This window comes from Mauremys reevesii, linkage group 18, assembly GCF_016161935.1.
Source record: "Mauremys reevesii isolate NIE-2019 linkage group 18, ASM1616193v1, whole genome shotgun sequence".
Classification (NCBI taxonomy): Eukaryota; Metazoa; Chordata; order Testudines; family Geoemydidae; genus Mauremys; species Mauremys reevesii.
In genome coordinates, this window is record NC_052640.1 from 15,268,689 (window position 1) to 15,292,765 (window position 24,077).

Consider the following 24,077-nt stretch of genomic DNA (forward strand, 5'->3'; position numbering starts at 1 on the left):
GTCACTGGTAACTGAGATGGCATCTGTGCTGGGCTTCGTTCCTGAATGGAAAGACAGCTTCCCTTCTCACTCTTATGTGGAAGAAACAAAATCTTGTGAAGAAAAATTTATGACCACTATCAGCTAGGTTTGCCATTTCTGAGGTATAAAAAACTAGGACATCCGGGAATCCTGAGACCACAAAACTGGACATATGGCATCATGTATTGAGCACACTTAGGCCTGGTCTACACTAAGGGGGCGGGTGGGTCAACCTAAGGTACGCAAATAGCGTAGCTGAACTCGAACTAACTTAGTTCGAAGTACTCACCCGTCCAGACGCCGCAGGATCGAAGTCCGCGGCTCCCCCGTCGACTCCACCACTGCTGTTGTGGAGTGGTGGAGTTCCGGAGTTGACGGGAGCGCGTTCGGAGTTCGATATATCGCGTCTAGATTAGACGCGATATATCGAACTCCGAGAAGTCAAACGCTAGCCGCCGACCCGGACAGTAAGTATAGACGTACCCTTACAGATTTCCTGGGAGTGCTACCTCAAAAAAGGGACAATCCTGGGAAACCCTGGACAGGTGGAAACCCTATTCTCATCATTTTTACCACTGGAAGATGTGTATAGGACCCCCATGGAGTGCATTGGCACAGCTCCTAAATTGGCCAAAGGGGTCACAGTTAGTGTTGCAAGGCTTCAGTTGGTAAGATCATATGCTTCTGCCTGTACAGTACTTACAACTCTTGCCAGCAGCGCTGCAAATTTGCAAGTGTAGCCATGACAGCAAGAGACAAGAGGCAATATTCTCAGCTGGCGAAAATTGGTGTGACTTCACTGATTTCAATGGAATTCCACCAGTTCACATAAAATGAGCATCCTGCAGTGCAATTGTTAGAATTGTGGCCTTATCTCCTAGGTTACAGTGCAGGATACTCTGACTCCACCTGGTCCAAGATTTTCTTAATTAAACCTACACAGGTCTCTCAATGCTGACAGTTACCTTTACAGTTCACATTATGTTATGGTGAAGGTTAAGATTTTGTCATGGGTATTTTTAGTAAAATCACAGACAAGTTGTGAGCAAAAAACAAAAATTAACAGAAGCCAATGACTTGTCTGTGATTTTTTACTAAAAATATGCGGAGTGGGGGGACTAACAGTTAGAGCACTCTGCTGCTCTTGCCCCGGCAGCTGCTCTGGCCCTGGGGGCTGCTCTGGCCCCAGCCACTGCTTCTGCAAAGGGGGCTGAGCAGCTGCTACTCTAGCCCTGGGGGCTAACTGCTGGCCACTGCTCCAGTCCCTCTGTTGCTCCTGGGGGTGGGGGCAGACAGCTGCTCCAGCTCTGCTGTTGCAAGAGGCTGAAGCCGAAGAAGTCACAGAGGTCCATTAAAGTCATGGAATCCGTGATCTCTGTGACCTCCATGACAGAATCAGATCCTTCATTATGATCTAATTATGTTGGTTTTCACTGCTAATCTCTCCGAGTGAGATGAGAACTGTCGTTTGAATGTGAGAAAGATGAGATAAGTATATATTTTTTTCTTTTAATATAGGAGTCTGATAGAAGTTTCCACTTAAATAATTTTCCAGCAGAGAGATATTACTATCAAGTACAAGAAGATAACTAACTACTCTTTCAGGAGTACTTTTAAATGATGATGGATAAAGAATCCAGGCTGTTTGGACTGAGAAATTATGTTAATTTGTGTGCAGATAAAAGTAAGATATGAGCAATGTAATATAGTGTATATTTTCCCCAACAATCTTCTTAAATCTTTCTCCTGCTCCTTAATCGGCAAGCAGCCATAAACTGCATTTTATCATTTTTTAAATGGCTTCCCTTACTAAGCAGAAAGAGTTGAGAGATTTGGAGAAAAACATCATTCATTCATTGTTTGAAGCAGTCTCTTATTCTAGTCAATAGGGCTCTTTTCCCTGGGGTAGATGAATTCCTTCACTGCACTGAAGTGACTTGTATAACCAGTATGCTTACTTTGGGCTGCTGCATGTACTATCAGTCCAAACACACCTCTTAGACCTATGGGAAAATGTGGCACTATTGGCTGCCCTGATTTTCTTTAGAACAAGAGCTATGAATCCAATGTATTTCATATTTTTTGTTTTTGCATTTAAAGTGTTACCATTATTCATAAGCAAGGGTGAATTTAGGACCCCATTTAGCCAATTTCACTACAATTTCAGCCTCTTCCCACAAACAAAGTCCTTTTCTCCTAAAATCCAGGATGGACTCTTGTCTTCTACACTGCCATCCTTAAGCTATCTTCCAAGTGAGGCAACCCAACTTAACTTAACCCAGCAGGGGAAGTATCTAAAATTAGCAGTGGTACAAATTGGCACTCCTTTTGCAGCCTCAAAAGAGGCAAAGGAGGACTGAATGGGCTGTAAATTATCTGAATTCTAGTGTCAATCTCTTTAACTCAGATTTAAGGGACGCATTGGTGGGGAAGTATGTTGACAGTATGGCATGGACAGTGGCCATGCCTGTTGTGTGGATAAATATGGAATTTTACACACCAGTGTTATCACTTTGGCACCTTTCATAAGAACAGAATTCAAAAACATTTAAAGAAAAGCAATTAAAAAAAAACGCCAAGTGCTAACAGTTCTTAAACCAAATTATAAATCTCCCAATTCTCAATGGAGGTGAAGATTTGTAGAAATACTAATGTAATCTTTCTATGTGTCTTTCTTAATCTTCAAATAATAAATGCTAGTTTTCCTCCCTCTAGACAAAAGATATAAATCTAAGAATGTGACTTGGAAAGTGCTGGGGAATTTATGTAATGTAATTTCATATAAGGAAAATATGGTATATCACATGTAAATCAAAAGAAGTATCTTTAAAGAGAGCTGGTCAAACTCAAATTTGTCCCAAGATGTAAGGATCAGTCTACAACCCTTGTTCACATGATTAAAATTTACTTTGTGAGGAAGACAGCTAATGTGAGTTAGGAATGACCTCTGGGGGGAAAACAAACAAAAAACCTAAGACCAATAGAAGTGTTTTCATTATTACTTTGTAATCCCAATGGAAACATTTATTTTTAGACAAGCATTTTCACACAGTGTTTGCAAGCCAAAGACTGCAGCATTGAGATCTTGAACGTGACTCTAAAGAAAAGCAAAACTGACTTCACTTATTTTCATTTCCAAGTAGAAAGAAAAATAAAGGGCATAAACAGTGAAAAAAATGTAAACATTTTTGAAAATCCAGTTTGAATATAACTCAATAAAGTTGGTGATAGTAACTTCAAGAGGGAACTAATTTTTTTTAAATGTTTTTAAAATTGATGGCATCCCTCTAGAAATTTTATTTATTTAGCATTTGCATAGTCGTCTAGCCAAGAGATGGCATCTTCAGTGGCATGATGCAGTTCTTCTAGGCCGCCGCTAACCTAGTCAGCAGGCATTCATCGACAATGTGCGTCATTGTCAGTGTCATGCCGCAGCTGCACAAAGGGCTGTCACGAAGGCCCCAATGATACTGATTTGCTGCACAGAGACTTTGCCCTGTCCGGAACCTGGTCAACAGGGACCATTGGCAATACAGCAGGTCAAAACCAGGCGGGCAGATTGTGGGGTTGGCGAAGAGGGACTGGTTGGGGATTATAACAAATATCCATTCCTCTCCCCAGAGTGTTTCCTCCCTAACATCCTGGTGTGGCGGATGAGATCATAATGGGCGAAGTGATGGCAAACGTGCAGCTGGTGGTTTAAAAAGGTCATTGTGCAGCGGCAGGCAGTACATTTATAAAGGGTTTGTCACCCTGGGTACAGCACACTTCAGTGTTGTGTACAGTCACTCTGAATTATCTTTGGCTTATGTATGATTGATATTTGGGCATAGACCTGTGTCTTTTCAGTTTTTTTAAATATATACATAAATTCTTATTTCTGTATTATGGTTACAAAATTGACTTTTAAGATTACATCACCCCCAAAAACGCATAAAAAAGAATGATGGGAGGGGAAAATGTGCTGAAACACGGCAAGGCAGGAGTAGTTTGCCGCAACATACAGAAGATAGGGGGATGAAAGAGTTTGGAGGTTTCAGGAAGGGACTATGGGCAAATTCTGTGTGCGACATGGCAGTTGCTCCACAGTGTTGCCTCCCTTTTTTGCCCCAATAGCATGGTTCCTTCCCCAGTAACCCAGACATGCCAACTCTCATGAATTTATCGCGAGAGATGCAATTTCTACGTAAAATTAAGCCTCACTCATGATCTTGGGATAGAACTCTCAAATGCCTCCAGGTGCTATAAATAATAAATATCTGATGTGTGCATTGGGGTGTGAGCTGCTCCCTTCAAAGTCCTTTCCAGTTTGTCTGAGCTGTGTATTGATCAACAGCAAAAAGAGAAGGGGAAGAGAAAAGCAAAGAACTAAACTTCAGCTTCCTTCACTTCAGAATTTTATATGCACATGCAACCAACAAAAGATTTAGAGATTGAAATTCAATAATATCTTGACTTCCTGCCACCGGAAAGAACAAGAGAGTGACACAAATCCCTCTAGAGCCATTACTGACTGATTGAATAGTTCGGTGGATGAGCTCTAGAAGGAGTTCTATCCATTTCACCATGACCAGAAGATGGCTAGATATGGGGAGTGTTGTAAATATGGGGAAAGATAAGATATTTGGGGTTCTATAAGGAACTGCTCATGGTGTGTGTGAGGGTGTGGAAGTAGCATCAACGTACATGAAAAGCAATGATGGTAGTGTACTGTTCAAATGCACATAGTGCTGAATCAGTACATTTCTAATTATTATTTATCTGTCTGGCTATGCAGCATAGCATTTAAAACCTAATTTGTTGTATAATTTAATTTTAATTGAATCTCCCATAAACACATGACTCACTAAGCTAGCTGTACATTTCACTTGCCATCTTTCTGCATAGATGTTGTAGGAGCTGAACGAAACCACTTGTTCTGTGCTATCACCACGGTGCAGTAATTCCTTAGTGTGATAGTAGGGGATCTCTCTGCAGGAACATTTGGAAAATGTGTTTTCTCAAAGCCACAATACAAAGAAACAACTTTCTCCCTCTACTAATGCTATTGTTTACAAAAAGATTTGGGTATAGTGCTTCTAGCTGTATCCCCCTCAGGTAGTTAACATGTACAGCATATGCTGGCATTTTCTTCTGTTACGCAGAGATAACAAGTGTTAAAAGCACCAGCCAACAGTAAGGACTAAGTCCAAAGTAAGCTTGAAGTTGATGTAAGCAGAGTCAGAAGGAACTTTTACCCTGACATCTGGTGGTGAGCTGTGGAAAATGACTTCAGGGGCTGATCTCATTTGCATGGGCACACCCAGCCTGCCAAGCATGATGGACTACTTGCCCAAATGGTCACTTTGGCTGCTGTGGGATCCCCAGTCTCTTTGTTATTGGGGCATTAGTAATGAAGTGTTGCTATCCTGGTTATGTGAATTGCCCTCAACTAAGTAGCACTCGCTAGGCGCCACAAGCCTGGGAGGCAGGAGAAGTGAAGCAGCTCACCCCTGCCCCGCCTCCTCCCTGAGCATGCCATTGCTGCTTCACTTCTCCCGCCTCCCAGGCTTGTGGTGCCTAAGCTGATTGGCACCGCAAGCCTGGGAGGCGGGAGAAGTGAAGCGGCCACGGCGTGCTCGGGGAAGAGGCGGGGCAGGGGTGAGCTGGGGCAAGGAGTTCCCCTGGGGGCCGCCCCCTCCCCCGCTTACTTGCTGCAGGCAGCCCTCCCCACGCTCCCCTGCCCCAGCTCCCTCCGCCTAAATGCCGGCAGCGACTGGGGCAGCCGAAGATCCGGCCACCACGGTCACTGCCGAAGAAAATGGCGCCCCCCAAATCCTAGTGCCCTAGGCAACCGCCTAGGTTGCCTAAATGGTTACACCGGCCCTGTGTGCATCCCTGTTGAAATCAAAGAACAGTCCAACCAAGGCTGCTGTAGTGACACCCTTGTTACATCAGGTCTAGTGTTTGTTTAAGGTTGGTGTAGAATGAAGGGAGAGCTTCCTGTTTCGTTTGCATGTGTAAATCAAGCAGACCTTACTTATTTATTTTTTTTCCTTAAAATGCCCAGAGTTTAGGGGGGGAAAGTGAATGAGATTCTGCTATACCAGGTGTGGAAAATGCAGAAGGGACCAAAATCTATTCTTGTGCAAAAATCTGTTCTCCTCCCTGAAGTCAATAAGGCTACGCAGGTGTAACTTTCAGCAGGAATTGGCCTGTGTTCTCATTTTCTTCTCAAATCACACACATTCCATGCTTACCCAACATGTTCCACTTGGGAAAGAAGTTAGTTTGAATTGGGGCAGAAAAATGAGGACTAACTTCAGGTTTATTTAGCTTTAAGTATTTGGAATGAAACTCAAAAGAAATCAAATGAGAGGTGATTTTATGATGGATTGAACTGCTAGAGAACCAGCAAATAGATAGAACCTGCCTTTAGCTTATCCAGACAGTCTTTCTATCATAGCCTGCTAAGAAGTGGATTTAAAATCCTTGAGGGAGAGGGGAGGGAGAAACGTACATTGTGTGTTGAGCTTCTTCCAGTGCTTTTGCAACCCCTTAAAAGTACAGAGATGCACTGGGCTGTGGAACTAGGCTGAGCATAAGGAGAGAACTTGCTTGCCTGTGCATCCCAGTACAGAAAAATACATCAAAGAAAAAAATTTAATTTCTTTGATTTTTAGAACAGTTCGATACAGTATTGAACACAGTGCATCATCAATCTGAAGCCCCTTGATGGAAGGTACTATAAAAGTTAAAGTACTGGTATCCAAAATGGGATGTTTTGTTTTGTTTTGTTTTGTTTTGCCTACAAGTGTGTGGGAATTCATTACTTATACATGGGAGAAGCAAGAGTTCTGTCTGGAGCTGGACAGAATGTGTGCAGGTTCTGTGCAAGCTTCCCACCCTACCGCTCTGGTACTGCCTCTTCCCCTGCCACTCCCTTTCCCTGCCATCCCCAGGCACTCACCAGTTGTCCAGAAACAGGACCCAGCACACATAGAAGCTGATGATGACAGGCACTAGGACCCAGGAGTCAGAATCCTGGAGCTGCCTGCCAGCTTCAGCCCAAGAGAGGGACAGAGGGAGCTTCTTCCCACCCTGACCGCTAAGCAGAGCTTTGGAGAAATCAGAGGTGGAGGATACTGGGGGCGGGGACGATGCCTGCTCTACACATTTCGCCGCCCCAGGCACGGCATCATGCTGCGGGAGGCGCTCTGCCGGTCGCCAGTCCCGCGGCTCCAGTGGACCTCCCGCAGGCGTCGGCGGAGGGTCCGCTGGTCCCACGGCTCCACCAAAGCGTCACGGGACCAGCGGACCCTCCGCAGGCACGCCTGTGGGAGGTCCACCGGAGCCGCCTGCCGCCCGACCGGCGACTGGCAGAGCACCCCCAGCGGCATGCCGCCCCAAGCACGCGCTTGGCGTGCTGGGGTCTGGAGCCGCCCCTGCTCAAACTACACATGGCAGGGCTTCCCATCGTAACCGGATTTTTAGTGTCTGGTCACCAGTGTTAACCGGATACCTGACAGTGTGTTCCTGCAGCATGGGGAGACGCGGGCGGGAGGGAGCGGAAGCAGCAGGCTGCTGACTGAGCTCCTTCCAAGCCACTGAGGGCTACTTTGCCTTTCGTGCTGGCAGGAGCGCTCCAGCAGGGCTGGGTGAACAAGCTTGCTCCCCCACACCCAGCCCGGCCATGCCCTCTGCTTGACCATACCAAAAGGCAAACAAAGAACCCCAAATGTATTATTATATTTAAAAAATATTTTAAAGCTGGTCATGACTTGGGAGTGGGAGGAATTTGGGTTACCAGCCCTCCAGGATTTTCCTTGAGTCTCGAGGAATTAAAGATCAATCTTTAATTATAGATTATGTCATGTGATGAAACCTCCAGGAATACGTCCAAAACTGGCAACTGTAGTGGGGAGGAAGGAGGAACGACTGACTCAGGCTTTTCTAATATTTGGAGCTGGCAGGGCCACCGAGAGCGGGTTCGGGCCCCGGTGAAAAACATTTTTCAGGTCTCCCAGCAAGGGCAGACCAGCTAACCAGGGCCGGGTAAGCGGGCTCCGGGCCCCCTTCTGGACCACCGGGCCCTGGTAATTTGTACGGGCTCCCCCCCGCGGGCACTGGGAGCTGGCAATATTGCCAACTATGTATTTCTAAGTCCTACCCCATCCTTGTATTTAAGTGTCTCTCAAGTATTTAAAACTAGAAAGACTGGGCCCCAAATCAGTATTTAGTTTTCCCCTTTCAGCGCAGAATTATGTCCGGAGCAATTCCCTGGGAAGGCAGCGTTGCTGGCTCATTCTGTGCCAGCTAAATTCCACTGATTGTGCTATAGTCAAATTAACTGTAGCTTAATTACTCGATATTTAACAGAAATGCAGGTCTCACAGATAACAGAGTTATTACAGCATTATTACTCTTTGAGCGCAATTGTTACAGGACATTCACTTTGCCCATGACAAAGATGGGCGCCAGCGTGCTCTGCGATTAATATATTACCTCAAAAGGGAATAGCGCCCAAATCCAAAATGCCCGACACACTCTCGCTACTGGTGCCCACCTCCAAGATGGCCGCCGCGCGGCCTTCCTCCGCATCAATAGTCGGTTGGCTTCCCCAATCCAAGATGGCTGCCTAGCGCGGAAGAAAGCGGCGCTCTAGCGCGGCCAGCTCTATGGTGGGAGCGGAAGCCTTCTCTTTCCGTGCCTCCCTGCCCTCGGGGTTCTCTATGATTCCCCTGCTCTGGTCTCCAATAGGAGGCGTGGGGGAGCTCGGGGCCCCGCCCAGAGCCTGATCAGCTGATGGCTGGCAATGTCTGTTGACAGCAGCAGCCTCCGCGGCAGGACTGGGTGTAAGAGGCTGGAGCTGGGGGAGGGGATCGCTGCGAAGCCCCCCTGGGCTGGGGGCAGGGCGGTGAGCGGGAGGGACGTTGCGAGAGAGAAGGGGAGGGAGGACGGGGCTCTGGCAGCAGCCCCAGCCTGGCTCCTGTGTGTCTCACCCTCAGGGCTGTGAGAGGCCTTGGAGGGCCAGGCTCTGAGGGGGGCCCTGCTTGCCCTGGAGAGGGAAGGAGCGGGGAGGAGAGTGCAGGGATTTCAGCCCACACACTAGAGCAACGCAGGAGAGCTGGGGCTGGTGCGTGTGCAGGTGTCTGAGGGGCTGCTGCGGGGGAGGGGGAGGTGGAGGTGGGTCTGGAAATAAAGAGATGAGAGGGGAAGTGATGGCTTTGGACAGAGAACAGCCAAGAAGTGGGAGAGGGATGGGGTGGGGAGAGAAGGCTGGGGAAAGAGAAAGATAATCGGCAGTGAAAGCTGCGAGAGGAAGAACAGATGGGGGAGAAAGGTAGGACGGCTGGGGAGAGAAACTCTACTGTTTCCAAGTGAAACTTTTATCGTGTGTCTTGTGATTTTTTTTTTTTTCAAATCAGATGTGAATCCAAATGGAGCACTCTGAAGGAGGAGACCAAAACCAGCAGCAACAGCCTTGGGGGAAGCTGATCCGGTTAGGGACAGATGAAGCAGAGCCCCATGTCTTACTGCTGAAAAGAGAATGGACAATTGGGCGGAAAAAAGGTAAGCTGGTGTGTGATTTGCAAGAGGTCGGACTAGGTGATCATAGTGGTCATTCTGGCCTTAAAAATACATGAAGATGGACTCTGAAACATGACAGGTATGTTAGTATCTGGTGTGAGGATAAGGTGGAGGTAGGATAGAAGAGGCCCACCTCAATGCTTGCCACAAAATCCCTTGTTCCCTACTCTAGCATTTCCAGAGAGAAAAGTTGTGCTCTCGCCCTGTCTTTGGCTTTCTTTTTTAATGGGGTTCCTGGTGATATCACAAACACCCAATCCTGTGAATTTGTGTTGATGATTTCCCTGATTGTTTCTGTGCAAATAAAAAAGCATTACATTTCAAACCAAGTTTTGTCATGCCATACCTATTTTGTCACCTTTTGCTCTTGTGATTTAAAAAAAAAAAAAAAAAAGAAGGTGGGGAGGATCTGCAATGCAACATTTTCACACTTTAACACACACCTACAATCCAAAAAGCTGCCTTCTGGCTGCATGATGGTTGCTAACATATTAAGATACTTTTTATGAGAGTTGATTTGAAATGCAAATGTTTCTGTGTTTAAAAGTGTTGACTATTTTATTTTATTTTAAGGGAATTCCATGTTTAAGGCAAATTATTCACTTAACCTTGCACTGTGCCATCTGGCACTAACTTTAGGTTGCCTGTCCATCAACTCAGTGCATATCATGTTGTAGCACCTAGCATCAATGAAAGTATATTATAGTTTATAGACTCTATATGGTCAGTCAAAATGGAATTCATGGACCATATTATAGGGAAAATCTAAATATCTTTTTTCTGTTAAATTTAGTACCATATATTTGTTGCCCTTTTTGATGACTGTATTGCTAAATACCAACAAGATGTCCACACTAGGAAATCTTGTTGAATATCAGTGGGCTTACATGGCAGATAAAGATTGACTTTTGCCTGCTGAATTGCTCTCATAATCATTTAACAGTTAGATTACTAAAGTGTTCAGTTAGAAAAATACATAACCAAAATTGCCATCTACTGCTCAGCAAAATATTGTTGGCACCATTATCCTGTTAGAAAAATATGTGGGATTCTGGAAAAATTAATTTAGTCCATGCTGTTTCCCTCTTCTTCCTGTCCCTTACACTATATTCCAAGAGCCACAAAGAGTAGAGGGGTACACCAGTGCGGAAGTGCTGAACTACTTCTGGGGGAAACTACGGCGTTCTAGTCACTTTCAGCAAGAATCACATGACCATGAAGTTGTGCAGCACAGGTTGTAGCTGTTGGTTGTCCCATGGACATTAGTTTTGGAAAAATAGTGGTAAACCATTATCAGGGAGGATTGAATGTATTGGGAAGTAATCCGGCACCAGGCTATGAATGGGAGGATATGAATCACGTTCCTTATTATGGCCCCTCTTACAAGGGAAGTGTTGCAAGATAGAATAGTGTTTTAGTGTGAAGCCTTGAATATGGCTGGGAAGGAGGGATTAAGGTAGTGTCAAAAGGTTGCTCAGAACCCTAGAATGGGTGGGAAGGTTCCCATCACCCCCCCAAATCATTAATACTCCTGCCTAATGACAGTGAACTGCACTAGGTTTTAAATTTTCTTTGTCTTTAATAATCTAAAGATGGTGCTAACACGTGTAAGAAAATTTTGTTTTTAAAAGAAGAGTTCTGCCTATGTAAATTCTCATGGGATATTTATAAACATATTGATCATAAACATTTTCTTTTTAAGGTTGTGACTTGTCCTTTCCTGGCAACAAACTGGTGTCTGGAGATCACTGTAAGATTACAGTGGATGAAGAATCTGGACAAGTATCATTGGAGGATACCAGGTTAGCCCTGCTTTAAACTTTTATTTCTGGTTGCTGGAGTAAAATTATGTTTAGTGCTCAGGAAAGGCGTTAGCTGTACATATCAGAGAGTAGTTGGTAAGTCTCTTATTGTTAGGTGTTAATTTTTTCCAACAATCCCTAAAACTCATCTCCTCTCTCTCTCCCCCATGGAATGCCTAGTTTACTGGATGAAAGACAGACTGGTCATTTTGTATACTGTGTGTCTTATTATGTGATTGCAATTATAGCATTGTGAAAAAAATTATCAGTGACTTTAGGAGTTTTTTAAAAACTGTTCATAGTGAATTAGTATATGACACACTCATTCCTTATTCTAGCTCTCTTCCCTACCTCCATCCCCAGCTTCTTGGGTCGGGGAGGAAATACATTTGCACAGATAACTTCAAAAATGTGCAATGGATATGAATAGAGATTCATATTTGTTATTCCTTTTGGTGTTTAAAATATCTCTGAAGGTAGCTTATATTTCACAGAAACTTTGGGGCTTGAAGGGTTGTCTGGATTTTGGCTTTATTTATAGTTTGAACTCCCTTTTGGATCTATGGTAATGAGCACTGTATACATACTTACGCCTATTGTTTTATATTTTGAAATTACTTTGTCACCTCAAGCACTTCAGGTGGAGAGGAGAGAAAAGGGGCCTAATAAGTAAAATTATAAGTCAATAAACTTAATTAAATAATTGAAATTGCTCAATACAGCATTGTAGCTCTTGATGTTGCCATTAGTCATTTGTTATCAGATTGGTTTTTTGGTTTTTTTTGGTAGGTTCTTTTCTCTAATCAGTATTTCAGGGAGTTATTATGTATTGATATAATGCTTAAAGGCCCTAATCCTGGAAAGACTCATGTATGTGCTTAACTTAGCTCACCATGAGCAGTCCCAATGAAGTCAATGGAACTACTCCATAGTGCATAAAGTTCAGCACATAAGTTTTTGCAGGATCAGGGCCAACACACTTCCTCTTCTGGGAGAGGTTATTTCCTGCTGGGTTACAAGAATGCTGATGAGAAGCTTATGCAGTGTTGTTCTAGCCATGTCGGTCCCTCAATATTAGAGAGACAAGATGAATGAGGCAATATCTTTAATTGGACCAACTTCTGTTAGTGAGAAAAAGAAGTTTTGAGATACACAATGCTCTTCAGGGCTGGGAAAGGTACTCTCAGCATCACAGTTAAATGTAAGGTGGAACAGCTTGTTTAGCATAAGTAATTAGCACATATTGTAAGACTGTTCGAGGTAGAATGGCCCATTGACACCTCTATAGTCATAGAACAAAAAGAAGGGGTTAGTGCTTTACAGCTTGTTGTAATGAGCCATAAATCCAGTCTCTCTGTTCAGTCCATGATTTTTAGTGTCTAGCAGAGTAATACATTTAAGCTCCCAGGCTTGTCTTTTGAAAGTGTTATTGTGCACGTTTCTTTTGAGGAGGAGGACTGATAGGTCAGATATAGAGTCATCGCTCTGTGAAAAGTGTTCTTCACCCACAGGTGATAGGATGTTTTTCTCTTGTATCATTTTCTAATCACTACTGTAGAATGTAGTGATTTACTGTTTCACCAACATAGTTATTGGGGCGTTGTTTAAGTTAGTTGGGATGTATAATCTTTCTTGCCTGTCGCAGGATGTATGGGGGGGCCTAGTCAGCAGTTTCCTATGGCAAAATTTAACTAAGGCCTTTTCTACACTACCACTTTACAGCGCTGAAACTTTCTTGCTCAGGGGTGTGAAAAAACACATCCCTGAGCCCTGCAAGTTTCAGTGCTGTGAAGTGGCTGTGTAGACAGTGCACCAGCACTGGGAGCTACTACCCTCATAGGGGTGGGGGTTTTTACAGCACTGGGAGCGCCACGGTAGTGCTTTAACGTTGCTAGTGAAGAATCACAGATATCAGGGTTGGAAGGGACCTCAGGAGGTCATCTAGTCCACCCCCTGCTCAAAGCAGGACCAATCCCCAGACAGATTTTTGCCCCAGAGCCCTAAGTGGCCCCCCCTCAAGGATTGAACTCACAACGCTGGGTTTAGCAGGGCAATGCTCAAACCACTGAGTTACCCCTACCCTTACTTATCCAGTCCCTCCTCATTCTCTTGATCAGAGTTGGTAGATGTGATGTTGCTAATGGGATTCTTTCTGGGGCCAGAAACTCACTTCTGATATTGATTTAGGCCATGTATTATTATTATTTTTTATAAGACTGGAAACACTTTTATCTTTGTGTGCAGGGAAAAGTCTTGAACTGGCAGAAGCTGCAGAACAAAGTGCTATGCTTCCAGTTTAACAGGCAGTATCATGAGCAACTGTAATGTGTCTGCCTAGTAAAGGGCTTCGGGACTTCATCCAGCAGTTTAGCTGTCCACACTTGATAAGGTTGAAAACATATAAATAGACCCTGACTGTTCCAAGGGAGGTCCATTCAGAGGAGTCCTCCCTGCTGTGCTGGCAGAATTAAGCTAGATCAATGCAAAGTGCAGAGTGCAATGATCAGTGCTCCATCAGATCCTGAATGAACAGACCTGACTCTGGGAGCTACATTCAAGTTTAACAATGTGTGAATGGAATTCTCAGGCAGGAATTTGAAGTGGGTGACCCCATCCCAACCACAAAATTTATCTTTGCCTTCCAAGGCTATGTCTACACTATGGACCTTATAGCTGCACCACTGTAAGGTCTTCTGTGTAGCTGCTCTATGTGGACGGGAAAAAGCTCTCCCACCGGCATAATTAGTCATTCCCCAAGAAATGGCGGTAGCTATGTAGGCAGGAGAGTGTCTCTCACTGACATAGCGCTGCCCACAGTGGTGCTTTGTCGGTGAAACTTATGTTGGTCAGGGGGATGTGTTTTTCACACCCCAGACTGACAAAATTGCTAGTGTAGACAAAGCCTAAGTCTTCTCTTCCTACTCTCCTACTGCCATAATGTATATGTTTTTTCATCCCCCTGAGCAAGAAAGTTGCAGTGCTGTAAATTGCCAGTGTAGACAAGCCCTTAGTGTTTACTAGATGAAACAATACTGTATTAGATTACTTAAATCAGTTACATTCACGGAACAGTTGGCTTGTCCCAGGGAAAAGCAATTAATTCTTTCTTAAAAACAAAAATTCAAATGCAAAAGTCGACCTCAGTCTCATGAGTTGAAGGGCCTTTCTCTGTCTTCTCTTGGGCAGTTTTTGTGTGTGCGCCTGCATTAAATAGCCAAACTACACTCTTAACTTTAGGATTGGCCCTTCCAGAGCCAAGAGGCACATTGACAGAATAGTATGGGATAACTTGCACCACTACACCCTGGGAACTGGGTCAGGATACAGAGATTTATATCTCTAGTCTTAAGAAAAGTGATGTGGGATCTTTTATGACCTGGATTTACATTTCATCCAAATTGTACGTCTAATAGCAGAGTTTCCTTCTCATCTCCCTCCAAACAATATTGCAGGTTGGCACTGGTTTTGTACTGAATCACAAGGAATGTCTGTTGGACTTGAGACATATTAGACTTTCTTCTTCACTTGCAGTGCAATGATTTGTAGTGCCTCATAAATACATAAATTTAGCCATTTTGTGATAGCCTGACACTCCACAAAGTGTCTGTTAGACTTCTCTGGTTAGAGCCCTGAAACTGGATATGACACACAAAGGAATGTTACAATTTCATATATTATTGGCTAAGATCTAATTTTAACCACATTCAGTTTTCTTTAGTGCTTAGCAAAAACTTGGGTGCTTTTCTTTGAGTGATGTGATATTTTTTTTTCCCTTTCTTTCTATTAAACAAATGAATCTCTGGGCAGCTGGAGGGGGAGAAACTTTGTCCAAAGATTGCTCATTTGCTACCCTACCAGTTTCCTCATTTGGCTTTAAGGATGATGGTTTGGGCCCTGATTCTCCAAATGACTGGTGTAGTCAGAGCTTTGTTCAAGTCAATGGGACTCTGCAGGAGCATAGAGATTCACCTGCGTGGAAATGTGTGTGGGATTCAAGCCTTAATGTTGATTTGGCAGCAGTTTTAGCAGTTTTTCCCTCCCAGTAGCAAACTTCACTGTTTGATATCCAAGAGTGCACATTTTTCTAATAAGCATTTAGCTAAAACACATTAAAGTCCCTTATGCCCATCTTGGGATTTGACAGTAATTGCTTAATAATTATGTTAAAGGTACTTAAAAAATCCTTTGTATTGAAATTTTTTTAAAATTGATATATTTGCCCTCATTATGGTAATAAGTCTTGAGGCCAGAAACCTCCTGAAGATCTGAAGTTCACTAAAAGACATTCTTTATTTTGTCAGATTGAGCTGTTTTTTTTTCCCATCCACCTGATATTCATGTACACTTCAGAACAAGACTTGAGACTTTGTGTCTGTGGTTTTGCATCATAGCGCACATAGTGTTTTGCATTATAGCGCACATAGACCACTGCTTAAACACTTAGATATGACTCTTATTTCGTTGTTTTCTTCTGTTGAAATTTGTCCAGATGGGTAATGTTGCAAGCAGAGTTGTTCCCTCTGATACTTTGCATGAGTAGCCAGCCGATAATATAACTGTAATCCAAATTAGTTCAATTCTCATTGTATAAAATAATCCTTGAAAATTTTTCTGCATTACTTAAAGGAGACTTGTAAAGGTTTCTTTAAAAGATGAGCATTTCCCCTTTTTTTTTTGCTGTTTTACTATTATGAAGAAGGCCCAAAAGGTTTGGGTTTTTTTGTTTGTTTGTTCTGGAGTTTTGCTGGCAGACCTCTAGCAGGTCTCAATGGTCATTGTGAGCAATAACACTTGATTGAAGAAGTTTAGTCAGTTTTTTGAATCTTTAACAATGGTTTCCTTGTTTCAAAATATTTCTTTGTCATTTAACATAGGTAAATAATAAATCAAAAATGTTTTTTTTTTTTAACAGTTTGACTGAAATTCCCTTCCCCTCCTAATTGCTCAACTTTCATTCTCTTGACTTTGGTGATGCACTTTACTGTTTCTCTGATCATCATAGAGTCTTCTAACCTAGACAGGATCTGTATTTCTAATGTAAAAAGACAAGGAGAATATTTAAATAAATATTTTCTAACCTCCTTTTTAAAAAAAAAATTATTAATAAAGGAGCAAAGAAGGAAACGAGTCCAATGTTTTTCCTCCCCTCTGTAGGGGACCTTCAAAACAGCATTTCTTGCAGTTTGCTCAGTGTTGTTTGACTTTAGGGTGACCAGACAGCAAATGTGAAAAATCGGGACGAGGGTGACACCCCAAAATCGTGACTGTCCCTATAAAATCAGACATCTGGTCACCCTAGTTGACTTATCCATCTACACTGTAAGAGTATGTCTGATGGGGAGAAGCAATATATTTCTTGACTGAGAAATCACTTAGTGCCACCTCAAAAATGATTTTTCCTTAGGGTGACCCGATAGCAAGTGTGAGAAATCGGGACAGGGGGTGGGGGTAATAGGAGCCTATATAGGAAAAAGCCCCAAATATCAGGACTGTCCCTATAAAATTGGGACATCTGGTCACCCTATTTCTGCTAGTAGTGCCTAGTAGACACTTCCTACTGTCAATCTCTGGATATTTAACAATCTCTTTATCATCAGATAGAAATCAATCAAGGGACCATTATGATATCTAGTCTCTAATCTAGTCCCATGCTCCTGCAAGATGCAGCCCATATCCTCATCCACCAGCCCCCCCCTCCGCCCCTGGGAGGAGGGAGAAAAAAGGGCCAAAGCCAGCCAGCCTTCCTGGAGGAAAAAAATTTCAAAAACCCCCCCGGCGGTCAGCTGAACTGAGGCCCCGAGCTGGGCAAGGCTCCTCCAGCCAAACTCTGGAAAAGTATATCATTACAGGCACATAATTTTGATTGATTGATAAGCTAAGCTATCATATTATCCCCTCCATCCATAAACTTACTTAGCTTAATCTAAAAAGTAGTGGAGTCCCCCCTTCCCACCCCCTGTTCGGTAGACTGTTCCAGTATTGCACTCCCCTGATGGTTAGAAACCTTCGTCTAATTTCAAGCCTGAATTTCCTGACTGATAGTTTATATCCGTATATATATTTACTTTCTCTTCTTGTGTAAATAGATGACTGGAGGCCTTTCTGCTGAGCCGTTTTTGCTTAAAATGATAAATGATGAGAAGAGAAGGATGGGATTTGTTTCTAGATAGTTAATTTTCCACCATGAAATAGAGACCATGGTATGTTTGGAAAAATCTGGGCTGAGTAACTAAATTCATCCACAAGATGGCAGTAAAGATTTATAGTACCAAAGGTTGGCATAGACAACAACAAAAAAGACCCAATGTTCTTTGGGCATCTTTATACATATGGTATTAGTTGCTGAGGTTCGTGGATGGCAGAAATCTGAACTCCTTTAGTTCTATGAATCATTTAAAAAATGCTCATATTGCAACAGAGCTGAAATTACTCATTTCACTGTAATTTGACTTGATTTTAAAACACTGATAGCGACTGTATGAAGTGGTACATCTCAAAAAGAATGAGTGAAGATCGATATAATTAGATATTTAGTCAGTAGCTGGTGGTGCTGTGCACGGATGTGTTTCCAAATTTAAGTCCTCAGATAAGTTTTTTGAAGTTTGTTTCCACTTCAAAATGATTCCATCTAGCTTGGCTTTTAACTCCATGTAAGCGCATGTACATGTCCTTTCCCCCATTAACTTTCTTAGGGTTGCCATGTGTCTGGTTTTCAACCGGAACACCCGCTTGAAAAGGGACCTTCCCCTGTCTGGTGAAAAAGAGCGCGTGAGTGGGGGGGGAAGAGCGAGTGATGGAAGGAGAGGGGATACAGTAAGCAGGATGGGGCCTCAGAGAAGGTGCAGGCCAAGGGTGTTCGGTTTTGTGTGACTGGAAAGTTGGCAACCTGAAATAGTTGAGGTAAACATCACTGGAAAAATAGATACTTCCTTCTTTCCTTCCTTCTGTTAGTAATCCCCAGGTAGCAGCTTGAGAGTATGATGTTGAAAACTTATAGACCTTTAATAAAAATAAATAAATAAAAAGTCATTCCAGCAATTCATTTTCTAATTCAAATAAGAATTAAATAACTGACTAGAGTCACTAATAACCAGAATCATTTCCCATCTGCAACCTTTGGTATTTTAAACTTTCAGCATCTGAGAGAAGGAGGAAGGAGAGAGAGGCCAGCATGAGGTCCCTGGTTGTACAGAAAATGGGTTCTTCCACCCCATAAACAGTTTAAAAGAGAGTCCTTTCTATCAATGTTAATCCCAACACTATGGCCTGGTCTACACTACGAGTTTAGGTCAAATTTAGCAGCGTTAAATCGACTTAACCTTGCACCAGTCCACACAACGAAGCCCTTTACTTCGACATAAAGTGCTCTTAAAATCTATTTCTGTCCTCCTCCCCGACGAGGGGAGTAGCGCTGAAATCGACATTGCCGGTTCGAATTAGGGTTAGTGTGGACGCAATTCGACGGTATTGGCCTCCGGGAACTATCCCACAGTGCACCATTGTGACTGCTCTGGACAGCAATCTGAACTCGGATGCACTGGCCAGGTAGACAGGAAAAGCCCCGCAAACTTTTGAATTTCATTTCCTGTTTGCCCAGTGTGGAGAGCTGATCAGCACAAGTGACCATGCAGAGCTCATCAGCACAGGTAACCATGCAGTTCAAGAATCGAAAAAGAGCTCCAGCATGGACCGTATGGGAGGTACTGGATCAGATCGCTGTATGGGGAGACGATTCCATGCTAGCAGAACTACGTTCCAAAAGACGAAATGCCAAAACATTTGAAAAAATCTCCCAAGGGCATGACGGAGAGAGGCCACAATAGGGACTCACTATAGTGCTGCGTGAAAGTTAAGGAACTCAGACAAGCGTACCAGAAAGCCAAAGAAGCAAACGGACGCTCCGGGGCAGAGCCGCAGACATGCCGCTTCTACACTGAGCTGCATGCAATTCTAGGGGGGGCCGCCACCACTACCCCACCCTTGACCATGGATTCCGAGGAGGGGGTACTCTTAGCTATGCCTGAGGATTTTGCGGACGGAGAAGATGAGGAGGAGGAGGAGGACGAGCTTGCAGAGAGCATACAGCACTCCGTTCTCCCCAACAGCGAGGAGCTTTTTCTCAGCCTGACTGAAATAGCCTCCCAAGGCGGTATCCCGGACCATGAAGCCGGAGAAGGGACCTCTGGTGAGTGTACCTTTGTAAATATAAAACATGGTTTAAAAGCAAGCGTTTTTTAATGATTAATTTGCCCTGAGGACTTGTGATGCATTCGTGGCCACTACAGCTACCGGAAAAGTCTGTTAACGTGTCTGGGGATGGAGCGGAAATCCTCCAGGGACATCTCCATGAAGCTCTCCTGGAGGTACTCCAAAAGCCTTTGCAAAAGGTTTCTGGGCAGGGCAGCCTTATTTGGTCCTCCATGGTAGGACGCCGTGCTAGTAGCAAGTAATCTGGTATCATTGCATGACAAAGCCTGGCAGCGTATGGTCCCGGTGTTTGCTGGCATTCAAGCAACATCTGTTCTTTGTCTCGCTGTGTTATCCTCAGGAGAGTGATATCGTTCATGGTAACCTGGTTGAAATATGGGAATTTAATTAAGGGGACATTCAGAGGTGGCCGTTCCTACTGGGCTGTTTGCCTGTGGCTGAAAAGAAATCCTCCCCGCAGTTAGCCAGGCGGTGGGTGGGAGGTATTGGCGCTGAGCTGTTTGCATTTGGCTAGCAGGGATCTTCCCTGATACCAGCCCATGTGGTGGGGGGAGGGGTAAAACGATCATCCCAGAGAATTGGATTTGGAGGTGGGGGGGGTTAGTTTGATTTCTGCTGCTGCACGTTAACACGAAAACCGCAACATTCAACGGGCTTTGCTTGGTATGGGAAACGAGGGCGCTGCTTTTATGAGAAGCCGAAAGACAATGGCTTACCATGGCTGCATGCAAGCTGAATTCCATTGCCCGGCCCTGCGTCTGTGATCTCTAACACCAAAGCCACAGGCATTCAATATTAAGATGCAAAACTGTGAAAGAATATACCCATTGTTCTGTAAAATGTATCTTTTTAAATATTTCTCTCCCTTTTTTTCCCTCCTGCAGCTGCAAATTTTTCAAGCCTCCCTCCTCCGTCCCGAGGACTATCTCTGATAAGGCGGTGAAAAAAACACACGCAAGATGAAATGTTCTCTGAGATCATGCAGTCGACCCACAATGAAAGAGCTCATCTGAATGAGTGGAAGGACACAGTATCACAGTACAAGAAAGCGTCCAATGAACGTGAGGACAGGAGGGATGCTCGAGATGACAGGTGGCGGCAGGAAGATCAGAGGGGGCAGGATGCAACGCTGGGGCTACTGCGGGATCAAATGGACATGCTCCGGTGTCTGGTGGAGCTTCAGGAATGGCAGCAGGATCACAGAGTGCTGCTGCAGCCTCTGTTTAACTGCCCTCTCTCCTCCCCAAGTTCCATAGCCTCCTCACCCAGACGCCCAAGAACACAGCGGGGGGAAGGCTCCGTGCACCCTGCCACTCCACCCCAGTGGACAGCCCAAGCAACAGAAGGCTGTCATTCAACAAGTTTTGAAGTGGCCTTTTCCTTCCCTCCTTCCACACCCCACCTGGGCTACCTTGTCAGTTCTATCCCTATTTTTATAATCAATTAATAAAGAATACATGGTTTTTAAATGATAGTGAATTTATTTCCTTTGCAAGCAAGCTGTGATCGAAGGAGGGGAGGGTGGGTGGCTTACAGGGAATGAGTCAATCAAGGGGGTGGGTTCCATCTATCTAGGGATATGGGTTCCATCTATTGCCTCATCACAGTTAGGGAATCCCATTGCATCAAAGACATCTACTATGATCTGTACATGTCCCAGAGTCACTACCTTTGGTAGCAGCAGCTCAGTGATTGCTTTGACTACTTGCATCATAGCAGCCCCCAAAGTAGATTTGCCCACTCCAAATTGATTCCCGACTGACTGGTAGCTGTGTGGCATTGCAAGCTTCCAGAGGGCTATCGCCACTTGCTTCTCAACTGTGAGGGCTGCTCTCATCTTGGTATTCTGGTGCTTAAGGGCAGGGAAAAGCAAGTCACAAAGTTCTATAGAAGTGCCCTTATGCATGCAAATGTTTTGTAGCCACTGGAAATCGTCCCACACCTGCAGCACTATGCGGTCCCACCAGTCTGTGCTTGTTTCCTGGGCCCAGAATCGGCGTTCCATGGCATGAACCTGCCCCATTGACACCATGATCTCCAAAGCGCCGGGGCCCGTGGTTTGAGAGAATTCTGTGTCCATGTCCTCATCACTCTTGTTGCTGCGCTGCCGTTGCCTCCTCTTCGCTTGGTTTTCCAGGTTCTGGTTCAGCATAAACCGCACGATAATGCGCAAGGTGTTTACAATGTTCATGACCGCTGTGTTGAGCTGAGCGGTGGTATGACGTCTGCACTGAAAAAAGGTGCAAAACGATTGTCTTTCGTTGCTCTGATGGACAGAGGGGCGACTGACGACATGGCTTACAGGGAATTAAAATCCACAAAGGTGGATCAAGGAGAAACACAAACAACTGTCACACAGAATGGCCCCCTCAAGGATTGAACTCAGAAGCCTGGGTTTAGCAGGCTGTTGATTTCATGGAGGGACGGGGGAGCAAATGAATACAGAACAAATCTGGTCTATTTCTTGTTTTGATCCACTCCATCTATCTTTTACATCTTAGGCTGGCAGCAGACGGTGCAGTATGACTGCTAGCCATCGTCATCTCCTGGGTGCTTAGCAGAAGATGCTGCATTATGACTGCTAACCCTCATTATCTCCTGGGTGCTCAGCAGAAAATGGGAAATGACCTGGCTGAGTCACTCCCATCTCTGTATGATGACGATGGCTTTCAGTCCTAATGCACCATCTGCTGCCAAAAGGAAATGAGCTGCTGCTGTGTAGCAATGCAGTCCCCTGTCTGCCAGCAGCCAGGAGACTTACGGTGACAGTCAGTTGTGCGGGCTCCATGCTTGCCGTGGTATGGTGTCTGCACAGGTAACCCAGGAAAAAAGGCACAAAACGGTTGTCTGCTGTTGGTTTCACAGAGGGAGGGAGAGAGAGCGGGGCCTGACGATATGTACCCAGAACCACCCGCAACAATGTTTTTTTAACCTTCAGGCATTGGGATCTCAACCCAGAATTCCAGTGGGTGGGGGAGACTGCGGGAACTATGGGATATCTACCCACAGTGCAACACTCCGGAAGTTGACGCTAGCCTCGGTACTATAGACGCACACTGCCAAATTAATGTGCTTAGTGTGGCCGCATGCACTCGACTTTATACAATCTGTTGCCAGAAATCGAATTCTGTAAAATCGGAGTAATCCCGTAGTGTAGACATACCCGTAGCACTTTCAGATAGATGTGTGAGATGTTCTACTTCTGTCCATTTCTGTCTTCTGTTTATCTTAGCTGAGCTCATTCGGTAGGGAGCAATTCTCTAATTATTTCGAGCCATTCTCCAAACGTAAGGGATCATTGTCTGTCTGTTAGCCACATGTTTCTTTACCAGGAGCTGCAAACTAGCAACGAAGTCCTCAGCAACTCTGCAGAACAGCCCTGCATGGCAGATTTTTCCCATTCGGTTATCTGGCTTCTCTTAATCTTGGCTACATTTTTTTTGGGTACCAACGATTTTCTGTGCTAATATCTCTCCCCCCACCTTCTTCTCTCCCAATCAACCCCCATGATAATTAATGAAAGCATTTGGGCTAAATAACTATCTTTCTTTTTGCAGCACTAATGGAACAGTAATTAATAAACTGAAAGTGGTTAAGAAGCAGACATGCCCTTTGCAGACTGGGGATGTGATCTATGTTGTTTACAGGAAGAATGAGCCAGAAAACAGTAAGCAGATGTCTTTTTTTTTTTTTAAATGGCATTCGCTAGTCATAAGGGATACAAGGGTATATCAGATGGTAAGAATAGAGCTACTCAGTGAATGCTAGAGCAAGTCACTTAATATTAAAACGAAACTTTTTCATGATTCTGGGGGCCTTCTCTAGTCATCATCATCATCCTCTCTTATTTGTATTATGGTAGAGCCTATAGCCCTCGGTTGAAATTGGGGCCTCATTTTGCAAGATACTCTATAAACACATAGTAGGAAATAGCCCCTGCCCTACGAAACTTACAGTCTAATTAGACGAGATAGATGAAGGCTTGGAGGAGAAATGGAGGCATAGAGAGGTGGCGAGACAAGCTAAAGGTCATGCAGTATGTCATTAGCAGAGCCAGAAATATAAGCCCGCCTCCTGGGCCCATCCCAGTGCCATGAAATTAGTATTTAGCATTTGTTACTTCAGTAGAAAATGTTCAGTTTTCTGAAGTTTCCTTTACAATAGATTAATGGTATAGGTATTTTAAATACTACATTCTAGCTATTATGTCCAAAACAGGAATGTAAATTTATAGTGGGCAGATTGGGAGTGTAACAAGTTATTACACTGTCATATGCTCAGGAATTATTAGAAGAGATAAATGCTACTGTGATGGGTGTGGTATTAAAAGCCCGGATAGAACTTAAGCCCCAGATGAATTTGGTGCCTCAGACTTGTCTAAAGTGTAAGAAAGTCTAAATGTCTTAGAATTTGTTTGCAGCTATGCCACAACAGGAAAATCTATAAGCTGTTTGTCCACAGTTTATTTTAGATGCA

General features: G+C 44.1%; 1 protein-coding gene and 1 long non-coding RNA gene across 16 annotated transcripts in view; one reads left to right on the plus strand and one right to left on the minus strand.

Annotated features, from left to right (window-relative positions):
- LOC120385920 overlaps positions 1-8,743 on the minus strand; it is a 63,654-nt gene extending 54,911 nt beyond the window's left edge. For 2 of the 3 annotated variants that reach the window (XR_005589417.1, XR_005589415.1), the window contains exon 1: positions 8,506-8,743. This is a non-coding gene — a long non-coding RNA (uncharacterized LOC120385920). Of the gene's footprint in view, positions 1-6,970; positions 7,258-8,505 lie in introns of those variants that run through there. The other variant, XR_005589416.1, reaches the window with a different exon arrangement.
- Positions 1,455-24,077, plus strand: part of CHFR (checkpoint with forkhead and ring finger domains) — a 41,730-nt gene continuing 19,107 nt past the window's right edge. For 5 of the 13 annotated variants that reach the window (XM_039504503.1, XM_039504514.1, XM_039504516.1 and 2 more), the window contains exons 1-4: positions 8,710-8,855; positions 9,429-9,573; positions 11,294-11,393; positions 23,159-23,268. In XM_039504503.1, coding sequence (XP_039360437.1) covers positions 9,441-9,573; positions 11,294-11,393; positions 23,159-23,268 — 343 coding nt within the window. In that variant the 5' untranslated portion in view covers positions 8,710-8,855; positions 9,429-9,440. The other 8 variants (XM_039504505.1, XM_039504504.1, XM_039504510.1 and 5 more) reach the window with 8 other exon arrangements.